This window comes from Falco biarmicus, chromosome 4, assembly GCF_023638135.1.
Source record: "Falco biarmicus isolate bFalBia1 chromosome 4, bFalBia1.pri, whole genome shotgun sequence".
In the NCBI taxonomy this organism is placed as follows: Eukaryota; Metazoa; Chordata; class Aves; order Falconiformes; family Falconidae; genus Falco; species Falco biarmicus.
In genome coordinates, this window is record NC_079291.1 from 59,221,116 (window position 1) to 59,239,647 (window position 18,532).

At 43.9% G+C, this 18,532-nt stretch overlaps 1 protein-coding gene across 1 annotated transcript in view; it reads right to left on the reverse strand.

Moving 5' to 3' along the window:
* OBSCN (obscurin, cytoskeletal calmodulin and titin-interacting RhoGEF) overlaps nt 1-18,532 on the reverse strand; it is a 184,233-nt gene that overhangs the window by 83,311 nt on the left and 82,390 nt on the right. Inside the window, exons 44-58 of the mRNA XM_056336858.1 lie at nt 15,960-16,223; nt 15,358-15,621; nt 14,804-15,067; nt 14,014-14,277; nt 12,237-12,500; nt 10,620-10,886; nt 9,983-10,246; nt 9,121-9,387; nt 7,815-8,081; nt 6,855-7,121; nt 5,342-5,608; nt 3,898-4,170; nt 3,119-3,385; nt 934-1,200; nt 110-379 (exon numbers count right to left, since the gene is read on the reverse strand). Coding sequence (XP_056192833.1) covers nt 110-379; nt 934-1,200; nt 3,119-3,385; nt 3,898-4,170; nt 5,342-5,608; nt 6,855-7,121; nt 7,815-8,081; nt 9,121-9,387; nt 9,983-10,246; nt 10,620-10,886; nt 12,237-12,500; nt 14,014-14,277; nt 14,804-15,067; nt 15,358-15,621; nt 15,960-16,223 — 3,996 coding nt within the window. The remainder of the gene's footprint in view (nt 1-109; nt 380-933; nt 1,201-3,118; nt 3,386-3,897; nt 4,171-5,341; nt 5,609-6,854; nt 7,122-7,814; nt 8,082-9,120; nt 9,388-9,982; nt 10,247-10,619; nt 10,887-12,236; nt 12,501-14,013; nt 14,278-14,803; nt 15,068-15,357; nt 15,622-15,959; nt 16,224-18,532) is intronic.

Below are 18,532 nucleotides of genomic sequence, written 5' to 3' on the forward strand. Positions count from 1 at the left end.
CAAAATCAATAAGGTCCCCTCCTCCCAAATAAAACTCTCCAGAAGATAAAGCAATGTTGACAGTGCTTACCAGTACCCCCTCAAACCCTCTTCCCAGGAGGCTGCTCACCTTGGACTGTCAGCTGTGCTGCTGAGGTATGCTGCCCAACCTTGAAACTGATGGGCCCACAGTCTTCTACTGTCACCTTCCTCAAGATCAAAGTGTGACGTGTCCCATGGACTCTGATCTCATTCATTTCATTGGATTGTAGGGGAACATCCCCCAGGAACCATTGGGTGTCCTGAGTTGTTTCCCGGGACAATCGGCATTCGAACACTGCGTCTTCTCCTTCGTATGAAGTGATGTCCTTCAGCGTCTCCACTATGGTTGCTGCTGGTTCTTTATGGAAAGGCCAACAGAGTTTGATATCTACTTTCAAGTGATGCTTTCTGGGTTAAACATTTCATTATGTTCTCTCCTGACAGTACTACATTATTTGAAAGAATGACCACAAAGCACTAAATGCACGGAAACATAGTTACAGGGGCATGTAGCAACACATTATGTACTTACAGACACATAATGTATGTATGTGTGCATATATATTATGCACATATATATGATAGTCTATAAAGCATGCATGTTATACTGTATTTTTTGTATTTTTTATATATAGCATATATTTATAATGCAAACTATGTATCATGAAAATATTGTTGACAGATTTTAATGGGAGACATTAACATTAAACCACAGAATCATTGACTAAAGACCCACTTCCGATTCCCTAGAGGTAAATGAGCCAGCTCTTATCCCTCTGAAGTCACTCTTATCTCCAGCATCCTCATGATTCAGTTTGGGCACAGGACCATGTCTAGCTGTCAAATTACTTAATCATGTGCCCTTGCCACGGCAGCAAACTCTGTTCAACCCTTCCCCACACAAAGCCCCACCTTTCACGAGCACAGCTGCAGTGGTTTGCTGGTCCCCTGTGTCGCACACATATTCCCCAGCATCAGCTTCACTCAGATTGTGAATTGTCAGCTCAGCCACAGATCCAGCTTGACGCATCTTGTATTTGTCACTTGGTCGCAGCACTCTGCCGGCCTTCTTCCACTGCACAGTGGCATTTGATTTTGAGATTTCACAGCTCAAAGTGATGGTGCCGCCTTCTTCAGCTTGCTGGTTCTGGAGTGGTTTTATGAAGGTTACTGGCAAAGCTAAACAAATATAAATCAGAGGAAAACAATTATGTTTCATTGCTGATCTCACTAAGCCTTGTGTTTAATGGAACTGTGGTGCCATTCCAAATTTGGTTCAAACTCAGTTCCAAAATTACTTTAAAACCCAAACAAGGAATGACAGAAAGTGCTGGAACTCCGGGAGCGCTAACTACTCTGCACTCCCCAAGAGTCACTGGGCACTGCACGCACTGAGCACCTCTGGAAATGAATTCCTTCTTACCCAGGAGCAGTCATGGATATGGACTCTTGAGCATCTAAGTGCAGTATCTCCAAATGGGTACCAAAGTCACAACTCAAAAGCCTACACCTGATAGCTAAGTTCTTGGGTATTTGGGAAAAGTGCGTGGAGAAACATCATTAAATAATGCCTCTCATTTGAAAACTGGACCCAGAAGAGAGAGGAACTGTGGAAGTCTCTGCACTAGTGTGTATCAGTGATGGGTCAAGATGGGGTCTTGATGGGTGGGTTTACAATGAGCCACATGTAGAAGTTCAACTCCTCAAGTCCAGTTCCCTAGAAGAACCTTGGTGGCTCCACAGTTATGGCTGAACTGGTATGTACAAGGGCAGGAGGTGGGGTTCCAGAAATCAGGGTGCATTCACAGGAACCAGAGAGCAGATGTGTATAAAAGGAGACAGACCTGAAGGTTCTTGCAGGTGATGTAGGAATGGATGGTGTATTTTGTGGGACAGCTGGGGAATGCCTGGGGTCAAGGCTTTTGTACAGTTGCATTTGCAGTGAAGGCATCCTGTTGTGCAGCTAAGTCCTGCAGCCCTATGAGTCTTAGGAGCCAGCAAAGGAATAAGAAAGAGAGAGATATAAAGTCTCTGTGAAGACCTACTCTGTCAGAATGCATCACTGTTGATTCAGAAATCCTCATCACAAAAAAGGATCAGACTGCCAGTGTCCCTGAATCGTACCCATGAAACAGCTAAACTAACCTAGAGCTCCTTAAAAGATGAAGTGAAAGCTTTTTGTGCCCTTTCACTACCAAAGATGCTAGAGTTTGCTCATCACCAGAATAGCAGATGTAGTCTCCAGCATCCTTCAGCTGTAGATTGTGGATAAGTAGCTCCACAGCAGAACCCATCTCTTACTTGGAGCAAGACTGGCCTTTTTTACCTGCTTCACTGGTGCATTGTGTTCAAAGAGCTTAGCATGAAGGGTGACCACAGAGCCTCCGGCAGCTTCGTGGTTTTGGAGGTTTTTTTCAGAGTGCTGGAGTAGGTGGGACCACACAGAGACACAAACAGCCAGCCACCACCAGAGGATCTGCTTACAGTACAGATATCCTGGTATCACTGAGTCCCGGACTTGGTGTGATAGCAGGCAGGTGCATGCCCTTCATGGAAAAGCCATCAAGGTGTATATCAAAACATGGCATTTTACAAGAATATCCTGGTTCCTTTTCATTTTTGCTGATCTATTTCAGAAAGAATCACCTTATAATTGTATTTGCACCAGAGCAGATTTTTAACAATTGATATATTGGCACATTACAGCTATTTTTAAGACCCGAGGCACTAGGAGTGTTTAGGTGCCTTACTTGTCAGCTGGAGCTGAGTGCCCAAGTCTGAGCACTTGGACTCGAGTACCATTTTTCCAGGTGGAGCTGCAGTTCAAAGGATGGTTAAGCATCAAAATTGGTCTCATTCTAACTTTAGTTCTGAGTGACCAGAAAGAGGTCCTTGGGGTGTAGAATTGTGGAAGCAGTTACTGCACATGGGTTCGTCCATGTTCATTGCTCAGGACACCACAGGCTTAACCTCTGAAAGCAAAAGGACTCAGCTAATTTATGCCAGCAAAGTACATCTGGAGTCGAGGACAGCAGACAGCACCCTCTTGCTAGGGCCAAGCTAAGGAAGTGGAACAAGTTTCTCATCTTAAACCTACCTTTAACAGTTAAAGTGGCTGTCGTTTGTTCGTTTCCATTATCACAGGTGTATTTGCCCGAGTCTTCTGGTTTTAAGTGATAAATCTTTAAAGTATGGATTGTTCCTTCCTGCCTGATTTCATACTTGGAGCTCGGGGAGATCACCTGGGCACCCTTCTTCCACTTCACCGTGGCATTGGGCTGGGAGACCTCGCAGCGGAGGATGGCTGTTTCTTCCTCCTGCTGCTCTGTGCTCTGTAATTTCTCCTTGAAGACTGGAGGTGGCACTGAAATGACAAACACAGCGAAGGCATTTACAGTCACCCTCATCTTGTTTCCCTGCAGTGTTAAAGCTACAGCTGAACGGTTACTTTAACTCCTGTGTTATGTATTGGGGGGGTTAAAACAAGCTTCAAAGAGGGAAGGAGGAGGATGCTTGATTAAGAATTTCTTCAAAGCAATGGTTAGAGAAAGAAAGACTCCAAAGAACAAAAAGCAAAAAAGGAGAGAGTGGAAGCAATGAAAATTACAGCTCTATCAATACAGCTACTGGAGTCAACCTAGTAATTTCTTCAGCAACCAGTGAGCTTTGGGACCCTGGTGACACATCCAGTCTATCCATGGTGAAGACAGTCTCTGAGACTGCATCAGTACATCACACATGTTCTGAAGCACATGCACCCTGCTAACATGAGCTAACAAGGGATGAATGATGGCCTTGCATTTACTACCAGCATAGGCAAAACATCACCTGTTCTCACCAGTCCTGTGTCTTTCCCACATCACAGAAAGCCCTCACCTTTTACTGTGAGCTCTGCCGTTGACGTGTGGGGTCCCACTCGGAAAGTGATGGTGCCAATGTCCTGCTCAGTCACCTTCCTTAATGTCAGGGTGTGAATTTTTCCTTTTTCCACTGAGATCTCATTCATTTCATTATTTTGCAGAGCAACATCCTGTAGCTTCCATTCAACATCTCTTGCATTCTCATGAGAAACCTGGCACCGAAACGTGACATCATCGCCTTCAACCACCACCATGTCCTTCAGGCCACTCACAATGGTCACGTCAGGCTCTGCAAACAGTCCATCAGTAGTCAAGCCATGAAAGGGAAAACAAGGATCAAATAACAGAATTATCAAATAATACAGGGTGGAGTGGATGGCTGGAAGTCATCTGGCCCCACCACTGCTCAAAGCAGGGCCAGCTTACAGCAGGCTACTGGGCACCTTGTCCAGCTGAGCTTTAGGTACCTCCAAGGATGGAGATAGCACAGCCTCTCAAATCATGTTTCAAACCCTGCTGGTTCATACTTTCACCATACTTGGTAACACAGCCAATACCTTTCAACTGGTGTTTTATCACTTGCCCTTTTTCTCAGAGATATGTTACATACTGATTTTTTTAATTACATGTATGATACTGTAATTGATGCTGGGTGAATAATGCCGAAATCAGGAATTTGAAATTTGTTACATTTGGACTTGGGTATCTTCACATAAAAACATTAGAACCTGCTCCCTTCTACTGTTGTTTTGCAAAGAGACTCGCATATATTCCATGCCAGTGCTCCAAATTGGTTGAGGATCTGCTTGACTCTGTGCTCACAGCAGGACTTACTGGATTAGTGTGAGCACAGGGTATTTGCGCTTCAGTTTGCTTGAGCCCTGCTTCTAGCACGGCTGGGCACCTGCATATCTGTGCAGAGATCAACCAGACAGCCTGCAACAGGCAGAGGCTGTGTGCACCCTGAATCTGCTGGAGGATACCAAAGGAAAAGCAGTGCCATCTTCACCTGAGCACACACAGTCCATATTCATACAACCGAGGTCACCATCTGCATGAAAAATGGTGCAGTGAGGCATAATATCTACAATATTGAGTAGCCTGTAGAGATGCTAGTGGTGATCATTCCACACTCGTGGGCCAACCTGAAAGCAAGCTCTGTCTGTAATGACATTAAGGCCAGATGCAGCTGCCATGTGACTGGAAGCTGGGGATGAACCATCTGTTCACTCACACGAGTATGATGTCAAGCAAATATTTCAAGCCATGAGTCAAAAATTACAGCTACCTTTTTGTCTGCTGTCCACCAAATGAATCTTTGCTTAGGTGCACCATTGACCATGATACCCTTCCTACGCTCTGTGTTTAGCACAGTTGTCTATCACAATAGCAACGGTTATATCGCAAAATCTAAACATCCTAAAGTGATAAATCCCCTTGCCCCAACAAATGGGTCTTGCCTTTGACAGTCAGTTTTGCAGAGCTCGTCTCATCTCCAGCCTTGCAGGAATACTCCCCTGCATCGCTAGGCTCCAGGCGGTGAATGCGCAGCTCGCGGAGGGTGCCGTCCCGCCACATTTCGTACTTGGAGCTGGAGTGAAGAATGGCCCCATCTTTCCTCCACTCCACCTCTGCTTTGCTAATGGAAATCTCACAGCGCAGCCTGGCTGTTCCTCCCACTTCCGCTTCTTCATTCTTCAGGTGCTGCTTCAGCTGGGGTTTGATGGCTGCAAAATGGAAAACAATTAATACATGATCCGTTCACTCAAATGCCAGCTCTGCACAACTCTGCACGAGACACCTGGTGTTGGATGCTGCAGAACAAATTTGCGTTAAGTCGCTATATGGTAACAACAACCCTTTTTTCTCTATGAGCAGACCTGTATTCTGTATATCCAGACATAGAGGAGGATCAGAAAATCCCCTAAATATGTTTGTTTCGTGTAGCGCCAAGGGCATTGACATGCCTTTTATGCATCTGCTCTGGATAGTGGAAACTGCAACATGCATCAAGATTTTGGCTAAGCAAAACCTGGTACTTTCTGAATGAAAGTAGTGTGAATCTGTTCATTTTTATAGAAATACCCATGACATCCAACACCATAAATGATGTAACACTCTAAACCCATTTCTGATTTCTCTGCTATCTTTTCAAGACCCTAGACTATCAAGTGTGAGTCCTCCCAGATGACGCACAAATGGACTACATTTATAAAAGCTGGGCATGGAACAGCTCAGGCGACAGCTTGTAACTGATGAAAACAAGAAGGGAATATCCATCATGTGCATGTGTGAGCAGCTGTGGAAACAGGAATCTCAGTGCTTGTGCCTCCTGTCCAGACCCCATCGTGATACGTAAAGCAAGCACAGGGCTCCCTCCCTCGGAGCTGACCCAGTGGCTGCTTTGTGGGTCAGGATCAGCCAAGAGGATGCGGTTTGAAAGGCTGTGGCTTAGATCAAAGCCACAAGTTCCACCCAACAGTTCGAGAGGACCACAAACATTACACAGATGGTGATTAACCACAGATATTATTCCTGGGTTGTTTAAACATAGCGTTCTCAAGACCTTCACAGGAAGGCATTGCAAAAATTGAAAACAGTGAATTTTTGAAGTGCTTTTGTAAATTACTTACGATTAGTTATTGATTCCACTGAATCAGCAATTAATGCAAAGTGCCAAAAGTAAAGATCTATGAGAATTTCAGACCCCCCATGTGGCAGAGTTTCTTGCTTTCATCACATCACAGGAAGGAGTCAATACACTGTACTGTCTGCTTTATAGGCTTAAACAGCCGTTCTACAAACCCTGTCCCACAAGATCTACTTTTCTATATTCTGGTTTATGACTGGGCACCTGCTTTCCTCGTTAGCTTAACTTTTGGAGGAGGTTATTCACCAATAAATAAAAGAGTATCATTCACACAATTTCACAAATCTCCTTCATCCTCTGTTCCACTTTGGTGCAACGCTAACCATTCACTCTGAGGACTGCTGTGCTCTGCTGGTCTCCTGTATCACACGTGTAATCAGAGGCATCTTCTGGTTCTACATTATGAATTACAAGTTCAGCTGTGCAACCACTTAATTTCATTTCGTATTTGGCGCACGGGAAGAGCTCCATGGTGCCTTTCCTCCATTCCACTGTTGCATTATCTTTTGTCAGCTCGCACTGGAATTTCACTGCAGCTCCTTCTTCTGCCTCCTTGTCTTTGAGCTCCTTTTTGAAAAGAACTGGCAGAGCTAAAGGGGGAAAAAAAGAAGCAACAGGAGCTTTTATTGAAGCCAGAGTCAAGTCCTGGTTAACACAGTTAGACCGACATTTTGGAGAACAAGATATTGTGCTTTGCAAGTGCTATATTCCTAGGCAGGATCCAGGTTTTCCAATTTGCCTGCAACTACTGGGAGATCTTGCTGCATCAGAAGCAGCCATCTGCACTTACAATATTTACTTCATTTCTTGACTCAAATCCTTCCCAGGTTGAATCCTTTGAATGAATTTATCCTTCAGTTCACCTAACAGTGATCTCAAGAGTAAAGAAGTTCAGAGTTCCATGGACAGCCTTGACTGATCGCAAAGGTTATTGTCAAGTCTTCTGAGATTTGGAAGAAAATCTTTTTTTTAAATACTTAAGCCGCATGTCATGTGAAATGTCCAAACATTACAGTAAAGCATTGCCCTTTCTTTAATTTCTCCCCAGCCATAAAGCTAGAAAGTTATTTCTTCTTAGAACCCCAAACTGAATTGTAACACTGGAAGAACAAAGTACCATCCTCTTCCATTCTCATTTAAAAAAAAAAAAATCTAGTATATCAGTTGAAAGGGAAAGTATTTATAGGGGGGAAAATCATGTACTTAAAAACATTCACATTCAAACTGTTGCTTTGCATGTCAGATGGAATCTATTGCTTTAGGAGTCAGCTCACACCACCTACCTCTCACATTTAAAGATGCCTTGGTTTCCTGATCCCCAGTATCACAGCTGTATTCTCCTGTATCTTCTAACTTAAGATTATGTATTAAGAGCTCTACCAGGCATTCCCTCTGCCTCATTTCATATTTCTGGCTGGGCTGCAGCCCCACTCCTCCTTTCCTCCATTCCACTGCAGCATTGGGTTTCGACAGCTCACAGCGGAACGTAGCTGTACTTCCTTCCTCTGATTCCTTATTTTGTAGGTGTTGCTTAAATGTGACAGGCAGTGCTGCAAAATTTGAGAGGGAAATGTTTTAAGAGTGTTTTGGTCCGAAAAGGACACAATCCTACCATCATTCTTTGGAAACGGCCTATTCTAGTGATTCCATACTCCTTGGGCTGCCAGCCTCTGTCTTGGTAGCATCTTTCTTGAACCATTATGTGAACCAAGAGCTAAGGACAGATGGTGAAGTTAGGAAAGAGCTGGTCTTAAAGAGTGCTCCATAGAACGGCCTGATTTGTGATCTGGAGTTGGACTTTCCTGTGGAAGTGTCTCCATGACAACTATGGAGGCTTTAGTTAAAGATGACTGGGACATGCTCTCTCTTACACGGACCCTTGTTCCTTAATAAAGGTCTGCAAGTTTTCAGTATTAAGCCAGGAGTATTTTCCCCCCAGATAAAGCTTCTATCAACATATAAAAGATCAAGTTACCATTCAAAACGCAAGGAGAGGCAGTAAAGTAAAAGATGACTAATAAAGTGATAAATGGGAGAGGAAATTCAGATTTCAGGCAAGGTCTTGCTCTAGATGGTGGAAGGAGTGGAGGAAAACAGATGTGGATGCAGTGGTCTGCGGTCAGAGTTTACACCTGAGGCTCAAAGCCTCAAGTAATAATATAGCACACTCACATGTTGTAGAAACCTATTATCCCCCAACTGTTGCATCTCTTATTGTCCCAGTCAGGCATTACATCCAATTAGGCTTTCCTTATGCCCACTGAAGCACTCAACAACCCAAAATAACCATCAGCCTGCCTGGCTTATTTTCTGTTATCCCATTCCCAGATGCAGCCACACTCCCTGTGCTCAGAGGGCAGGAGGGCTTATCATAATTTGACATCATGACAACATTTAATCGCTTAGATGCTGATTTATCACTCCAGATACTGCAAGGAGAACCTTTCTAACTTGACCAAGTGTCATGCTGAAGTAGAATATGGATGCTGGCAGGGACCAGCAGCAGAACAAATAAACGACTGTAGGGAACACTGAGAGATGCTCCTTTCACTTCATCGCTATTGAGCCAAGGGACAATACTCTGCCTACCATGCACGGTTACCACAGCCGTTGTCTGCTGGTGTCCAGAGTCGCAGATGTACTTTCCTGAATCATCCAGTTCTAAGTCATAAATGACTAGTTCAGCAGTGGAGCCCTCCTGCTTCATCTCATATTTCAAACCAGGGTAGAGAGTAGTATCTCCTTTCCTCCACCCTACCGGAGCCTTGGGCTTGGTAAGCTCACACCTCAGTGTTGCTGTACCACCTTCTTTTGCCTCTGTATTCTGAAGCTCTTGTTTAAAAAGTGCTGGTAGGGCTATAAAATAGAAACATAACTTGCAACATACTGCAATTGGGGTTTAGGAAAGACAGATAAGAAAGAAAACGAAAGCACCAGAAGAGCTTTTTTGCAGATCTCTCTAAACCTCAATGCTCTAGATTCAAAGCACAAGGCTAATTCCCCAGAGAAGTAATAGGAATACTTGCAGAACAAGAAGAAATCGATTTCAAGAAGTTACATTTGGCATGAAGTACACAGAAGCTTAATCTAATTTATGATCTACACATGGCAGAATATTTTTCCTACTATAAAACTAGCCAACATGTTGCCCTGATCACTGAAGAGGTATTCTGAAGGTCAGCAGGGAGTTGTAAGAGTTCAGAGTCCCTCTTTAGGCAGGCCACTTGCAAGAGAGATTACTATTATCCTGACAGCAACATACTGAGAAAATGCACTTGGTTCTGCATTGCAATTCCCATTTTCTACCTGGTCACTCCATTAGGCTGTACAGACCGTGCTATTCTGCACACCTTATCAATTGTAGTCTGCTCTTCTCCGTAAGTGACACTAAGCCACAGGTTTTATTTTCAGAAAATACTATAAACTTTTCATTTTTTAATATTTTTTTTACCATTGACTGTCAAAGTGGCAGTTGTCTGCTGATCTCCACACACACAAGTGTAGTCTCCAGTGTCCTCCACATCCAGCTCATGGATAATCAGCTTTGCAACAGCACCATCTTGACTCATTTTATATTTGCTGCTTGCTTTGAGCACCTCCTGCCCTTTCTTCCACTCCACCGCAGCAGGTTTAGTCAGCTCGCAGTGCAGGGCAGCTGTCCCACTTTCTACAGCTTCTAGGTCCTTCAGGGGTTTTTTGAATTCTGGAGGCAGTGCTGAAGAGTAAAGGAGTTGTTACCACAGAGAGAATGAATATCCCTTAAAAAGCAGCTGGATGAGGTCCTGGGGGAGAGGATGCATGGTGCGCTGCTGAGCCCTGATCCAGGTCAGTGGAACACAGTGGTAAAATCTCCCCTGACTTCCCTGGACACTGCATCAGGGCAAGGAGAGTGGTAAGAACGAGAACAGTGGAGGAGGGCAAACACCAACGATCTTTTCCCAATTAAAACACAAGGAGGAAGCACACAAGCAAAGCCCGGAGGAAGACAAAAGCCCAAGCAAACGGAAGGGGAATGGGAACGGACAATAGCAACAGAGACTTGGGCAGGTCTAAGGGCTGGAAGACCTCAGCCCTAAGGATTACTTTACCATGCACTCTTAAGGCAGCTGTGGTGGTCTTGTCTCCACACACACAGGTATAATCTCCAGTATCACTCAAGTCTAAATCATGAATGACCAGCTCCACTACACAGCCCTCCTGTCTCACGCTGTACTTGTTGTCCGAGGTGAGGGCGCAATGGCCCTTCTTCCACTGAACACGGGCAGACGCCTTGCTGAGCTCACAGTGCAACGTGGCCGTTCCACCTTCTACTGCTTCCTTGCTGGTCATTTCCTCTTGGAAAAACGGAGGCACGGCTGAAGGATGCAGGTAAAAAGTATTACAAGCTGAGGATATCTCCGGGAATGGGAGAGAGTAGGAAGTGACAGGGGAAAGTTGTGAAGGTTATGGAAGGGCAAGCATTAGCAATAGAGGAAAGAGAAATGAAAACCTCCTAGTGGGAACATACCCTAACCCTTTTGGGTTTATGTTGGCTTCCTACTAGTAACTTGCACTGTCCTCAAAAGATTTACACTGGCTTTCTACCAGATTCCACACGAGGGAAACTAAGAATATAATCTCCGAGCTCCTTAGTTCACACGTGTTGGTGTCTTCCACAAACGTCCTGCCTTTGTACTCCTCCTTCCTACTTACAGAGCAGCTGTGCTGAGGTATTGGCACAGCTCCTTACTCATCATTATTCCTTCTGCCTTGAGATACCCTTGCAAAGATGCAGCCAGGGCTCACTGATTCTTCTTGATGACAAATAAAACCTCCAGATGCTGAATCCCAGCCTGTGTTCTTGTCTCAAAACGTATTTTCCCCACTTAATTCTAGTACCCATTGCAATTTGTGTCCTTGACATAGGTTTGGTGACTTTCACATATATCCCTCTATTAACTTGGTGGGATAATGGGATATTCCACCTGTTTAAGAAGGCTGGGTATCTCAGATCCCAAATTAGCGTCTCACTCCATCGTAGTACCTCCAAGTTAAAATATCCAGGCTAGAAACCAAAGCTAGCCTCCTTGATCTGGCACATTTCCCATCTCCAGCAGTGTCAAGCTGAAACACCAGTTCTGTTTGCACAGCAACCAGTTCTTGCAACAAAACAAAACCAGGAGGAGGTCACAGAAGGAATTTATTCTTTCCTTCTTAGAAAATCAGTCTCCAATGCAAATCTAGCTTTGTGCAATGAAGACGGAGGTTATGGGCACAAACCCCAATATAAACATAACTCAGTACAGAAGAAATAATAACACAGCCTTATTCTGGATATTGCTTTTTATACCCTGTACTACATTAAAATGATAGGTATTAAAAATGCCAGAAAGAGATGGCGAAGAAAAAAAAAGATTTGTGGTTTGGAGAATAAATAAAGGAAAGCAAAGACAAAAGAACAGTGAGTTTATATACCAGGAAAGGAATGCCAGAAGGGAAAGATGAAGGGATACCAGGATTGTGTTTAAGAAAAGGAAAAGACAGAAGGATGGCACAGAAAAATGCAGACCAGTATTTTCCGAGATACACAGCCTGCAGGTCAAGGGCAGGGAATGCTTTCAAAGGAATGGACAGTAAATGAGGTTGGAAAGACAGACACGGCAAATCAAACACCTTCTAGTAGTGGACAGATGTTTCCAGTTAGGAGGTCAAGGTAGTGTTTTTACCCTGTACTGTTAAGACAGCTGTAGTCTGGTGCTCTCCACACATACAGGTGTAGTCTCCTGCATCCTCCTCAGCTATTTCATGAATCACCAGCTCTGCCTTGGTCCCTTCCTGCCTCATTTCGTATTTATCACTCGCTTTAAGAATCCTCTGGTCCTTCCACCACTCCACCAGAGCAGCCTTGGTGAGCTCACAGTGCAGGGTGACTTCTCCACCTTCTTCTGCTTTCTTGTTCTTCAGCTCTTCCTTAAAGAGTGGTGGCAGAGCTGAAGGATGCAACATGGACAAACGGTCATCAGAAAACCAGAATTAAAATCCCTATTTCTTTTTTTTTTTTTTTAAATGCTTGGGATTACTTCCCTTCATTCCTCCTTTTCTCAACCCATTATAGGCATGCTCAGCTGTAGCAACGTTCAGGAACTCTGAAAGCATCCTTATTCAGGTGTGACGGGGTTTCACTTACCATCAGGGACCAGTCCCCTGGGCGTCTGCTGGTTTTCATGGTAAAAGAACAATACAGAAAGATCCAGATCTCGGGTCAAACACCACTGCTGGATACAGTACTATTTTACCTCTTCAGGTATGATTTTCTTGGAGGTGGGTTTTCTTATCTTATGGTTTGTTTTTACTAAAAACTTACAGCTCCACCTACATGAAAGCAGCCAGATTTCAAAATAAAATGACTTCCAGTTTTAAATTGAAGTTTGAAGGGCCATTACATGTAATAAGAATTTGAGATCCTTACTGGTTTCCATTTTGAAAACTGTAACACCCAAAGACAGAATAATCTGCAGGAAATAACCTTCAGGAAAATGAATTTTTAATGGTCACCCACAAAAGTGCCTTGTGCACAGCTACTGTAAGAGGGTATGGAATGCAAACAGGGCTCCCCAGATGCCTCAGAAAATACCTGAGTCTCAGGAAAGCCCAGGGGAGGGTCAGAAGTTTTCTGGAAAAAGCTGAGGGAACAGAACTGGATCCCTGACCAAGTAAGCCACTCAGAGCTAAGGACTGTTAGTCCATTAAGATGGATGCTCATTAATCAGAGGGAAGCAGAAGATCAGGTAATGAGATCATTAACATAACACAAGGATTTATGTATGGCTTGGTTTATTGGGAGCTAGCAGGATAAAGAGTATAACTTCTAATAACCTGTGTTAGTGTGTTGGGGTTTTTTTAACCCCTAAATGTCGAGGTAGCCCTGGCCCCCATGTAGAGGTGCAGACCCTGGCAGATCTAGGTTAGGGGTAAGGAGCTCTGGAATGGTAACTGGTATCTCATTCTGCCTGTCTGACTTGGTTAAAGGTTCTGGTATCCTCAGAGCAACCGTGGCCAGGTCACGCAGCAGAGCCACATCTCCTCCTCCTCCTCCTCCTCCTCCCCTTCTCCGCTCCCCCCCCCCACCCCCTTTCTCCTTTGAGCAGAGCTCGGGGAGCAGAGGGCCTGATGGACCCTAAGTGTGTGTTTGGGAGAAAACTGTGGTTGGCTGAAGTGAACCAGGGGAATGAGGGGTGGAAAAGAGCTGGAAAATATAAATGTCCAAGAAGAGGAGATATAGACAAAAAGGAACATCTCGTTTTGTCCTTTTCAAGGAGGACAGATTAATAGTGATCCAAAAATTTGCCCTGAGTTATTCTGAGTAAAAAATGAGCTCTACATAGAATGAAAGAAGAGAAAGGGATAAAATCAAAGACAAGTTACTGACCCAGGCAGAAACAGCTGAATTTCAGTGATGTCTATCTACAGAGCTATTTATCAATTTTAATAAGGTCTTTTTACCATGAACTGTTAAGGTTGCTGTTGTCTTCTGGTCACCACACATACAGATATAATCTCCAGTATCTTTTACTTCTAGGTCACGAATGACCAGCTCTGCAGTGGTGCCAAGCTGTCTCATTTGATATTTGCCACTTGCTTTGAGCACTTTGGATCCTGTTTTCCACTGCACTGGAGCTGTTTTGGTTAATTCACAACACAGACAGACTGATGCTCCTTCCTGGACTTCTTCATTCTTCAGTTCTTCCTTGAAAAGCACCGGCAGGGCTGGGAATGGAAAGTCAGTAGACAGTGTATTTAAACCAAGACCTCTGCATTTGTGATCAGCATCGTGAATTCTCATCTGAAGTTCAAATCTGGCCAAGTTGTGGTCTTTGGCCACTGAGGTTGAGGTTATTGCTATGATGACCTGGGAAACTAAATCTAGCTATGACAGTAAGAAAAGTAGTGCTGAGCTGACAAAGTACAAGAGGCTGGATGGATTCAAGATGCAATCTAAGGAATTTCTCACAGGGCCAGCCTTCATGGGGGCAGGACATCTCAGCTGGTCTAACAGGAGCATTTCCTAGGCCCTATTCCCTTAAACTTACAACAGAGCAGTTAGTCTGCATGGAGAAACAGTCATGTGCTCAGCTCCCTTTTCAGGAAAATCAGACCCAAATTAAATGTCAGAATGAGAAGTTCTCCTTTCCTGAACACAAATTAATTCCTAGGAAAGGGCTGATAGGTGAACAATTTGTACAGCAACAGGATGTTTCAGAGAAATAAACAGTCATCTGCAAGATGAATTTACCATTCACTGTCAGAGAAGCTGTGGTGTGTTGGTCTCCACACACACAGGTGTAATCTCCCGCATCTTGCAGCTCTAGATCACAAATCTCCAGCTCAGCAAGGGCATTATCCTGCCGCATGACGTATTTTTCACTTGCCCTGAGTATTTTGTTTTCTTTCTTCCATGACACAGCAGCAGCCTTGGTCAGCTCACAGCGCAGGGTGGCTGTTTGGCTTTCCATGGCTTGCAGGTCCTTCAGTTCTTCTTTGAAAAGCACAGGCAGGGCTGAAGGTCACAAAACAGACAAAGAACATCAAAAATGACACGTGGCACACAGGTGACTGGAGGGATGGGGCGGTACAGCAGAGAACATTTTAGGGTGAAACGTTTCCTTTCCTCCTAATTCTGGGACACTGGACAAACCAACAGACAGAAAGAAAAAAGCAGCCTGGATGCAACCAGGTCTTAGAGACAGCTTACAAATTTAAAGAACCAAATCCAGCCACAGGTGAACACACAACCAACACCGATGACCCGGCAGAGAAACACACAATAATACAGATATATGTTTTTACCATGCACTATCAAGGCAGCTGTTGTCTCGTGTTCTCCACACACACAAGTGTATTCTCCAGCATCTTTCAGTTCTACGTCATGGATAAGCAGCTTCATGACCGTGCCCTCCTGCCTCATTTTGTATTTGTCGCTGACTTTGAGCAAACTGCTGCCCTTTCTCCACTCTACGTGAGCAACCTTGGTCAGCTCACAGCGCAGAGTGGCTGCTTGACCTTCGGTTACCTCCTCCTCCTTCAGACTCTCCTTGATGCGTGCAGGCAGCGCTGAGGATGCAATGGGCAGAGGGTTAACACGGAGCAGCAAACACAGCCTCCTGGTGAAGGGCAGGGTGGGGAAGGAAAGGCAAGGGTATCACTGAAGAGCTGTCTTTGGGCCTGATCTTGCATCTGTTTTAGGGACCAGGTCCTAAAAACCATTTAGTATACGGAACTGGGGTGAAGGTTTTTTCCTTTAAACCACAAAATGCGAATTAATCTCATGACTATGACATGCAAAGTCAGACTCAGAGGAACTATGCCGAGATAACAATGAACACAGAGAAAAAAATGAATTCAAACCATAAGCTTGCTAATGAGGACATCTAGATGAAATGGGTTATTACCGTGTACTACTAAGGAAGCTGTGGACTGCTTATCCCCACACACACAGGTATAATCACCAGCATCACTCTCATTTAGATCATGGATCACCAGTTCTGCAGTGACATCCTTCTGCCTCATTTTGTATTTCTCGCTAGGTTTGAGTACTGTGTGTCCCTTTTTCCACTCCACTGAAGCGGTCTTGGTCAGCTCACAGCGCAGGGTGACTGCTTTACCCTCCATGGCTTCCTCATGTCTTAACTCTTCTTTGAAGAGAGCAGGAAGGGCTGAGAAACAGAGGAGCAAACATTTTCAGAATAAGCGGGTTTTGGCCACCAAAAAAATGAACCTGATGTTTATCAGTATCTATCCACACCGAGTTATTGACATGAGGATTATCTCACAGAAGGAAGATACTCCTTTGTATCATAGACACAAGAGGGTCTTATACAGTGGGTAAATTTGCCGATTTGTTTAGATATGTATAGAGAATACACAGCAGGAATGGGAAAGCTTCATGTATGGTCAAAACTAACTTTCTTGGTATAATTCAGCCTGGGAAATTGATATAGAAGGTTACACCGTGTTCAGGGAAAAAAAAACTAAAGGAAAAAAAATGAAAAAGTTTTACCTTACGTGTTAAGGATGCTTACAGACCTAGCCTGAGAGCTAAAATGAGGGTGAAGAGCAGAATCGGAGAGACCTCTTGAAAGTGCTTGGGTAACACTAAAAAGCAAAAAGAAGGACGATGTCTCCATTGTGGGAATCTGTGATAACACCTTCCCATCAGCAAGTTCCGGTGCATCCTAACGCCCCATCCCTTTTGGAACAACTAATAGGATCATTCAGAGCATAAGACTGGACGGTCACGTGGTCATATGTACTGTGGGAGCAGCAGGATGGGGCAATGTCTGCTAAGCCTTGGGAATGGGGTGGGAACCACTTTTGCATATAGAATAGAGATGAAAGAGCAGGAGGGGAGGATCTCCAATTCCTGACTGACCAGCAAGAAATAAGTATTTGAGATAACGGATGTGGAGGATGATGGGGCAGTCACCAATTATGAAGCAGGAAAGTTCATCAATTTTAGAAGAAGTAAGGATGGAGAAAAGCAAAAGGAAATTATGCAGGCAACAAGAAAGGAAGCTATAATGAGTCAAGAATTGTTACTTATGATCAAGCTGAAGCAAAAAAGAACAAGGTAGTTCGAGACAGTGGAAAAATCCTCAAAGAAACAATATTAAGGGCATAATTACAAAGACTACTTCACAAGGATCATCAGGAATAGCCTGCCTAAATCACAAATTCTTCAGTTTGCGTTTCTCCTGAAACTCCAGAGACCTATAAAATACAGGAGGTTTAGATGAATGCGAAAGAAATACTACAGAATGTAGAGGCAAACCCAGAAAGGCCAGGCTCCCTGCATGTCTTAAGAAGGTCAAGGGCAGTTCCCCATTCCTGGACTCCATCACCCCATGGACAAAGAGACCACCATGAAAGAGGGGCTGAAAGGTAATCTGCAAAATGATGCTGATATCAAGTATCTCCAGACACAGCTGTATGTAGTCATATCCAGCAACTGGGTGACACGTCACTAGGCCAGGAGCTTTCTGTGTTCTTTCCTCACAGTCCTACTTGTGGCTCTCTGCATCAGAATATTAGGATGCAAAACCCAGGAAACCTGGACAGCCTGAACCAGAAACCCAGAAATAATACAATGACATTCTGTAAGTAGATTAGAAGGAAGAAAAACAAGGGAGAAGTTGGTCTGCCTCTCTTTCAGGAATGGAAATTGTTGGTGAGACACATGAGGAAGCTGAAGCGCTTAATACCTTTTTCTTCTTTAATAGTAAAGGTTAATGACAGCTAAGGAAGTAACAGGAATTCTGGCTAGAATCAGGGGAAAAAATTATTAGAAAATATTTAAGTAAACTGAATATTCTTGAAGCACCTTGGTGTGATGAAATTTGTCCTGGAATACTTAAGCTACAGGCTCAATCGATATCAGACATTAACAGTTACACTGGAGAAATCAAAGAGAATGAGTGATACTCTACAAGCACAGAAAAAAAATAGAAAAAGTCTTACATATTGAAATATTCACATTTAGTTCTTACCATGTAAACCAAGAGTCTAAGCTGCTAGGCAGTGAAGAAAGGTCCAGGTAAAGTCAATGGAGCCAAGAGAGCTATCTGCTGATCAAAAGTGGATGTCTACTGTAAGGTGAACTGGCTGTCTCCCTGACTTCCATCGGCTGTGTTGACTAGGTCTCCATTGACAAAAATGTGAATTTAGGAATACTCACCAGCCTTGATCTACAAGCTGAATCCCATTCACAGTGCTTGTCTTGGACAAACAGAGAAGAGGGGGGTGGCCGAGAGAGGATCCAAGGAATTATGGCCATTTCAGCTTAACTGTAATTCTTTGGAAAATATTGTAGCAATACACTTGGACTTGCCAAGAGGGTTTCTTTTTATGAAGAAGTGGACCAGTGTAATTTTTCTTGACATAGATTAATAAGCTTCACTGATAGAGAGACACAGTAGATGCTGTACACTCACTTATTTTGGTAAAGCTTACTTTAACTTAGTATAGG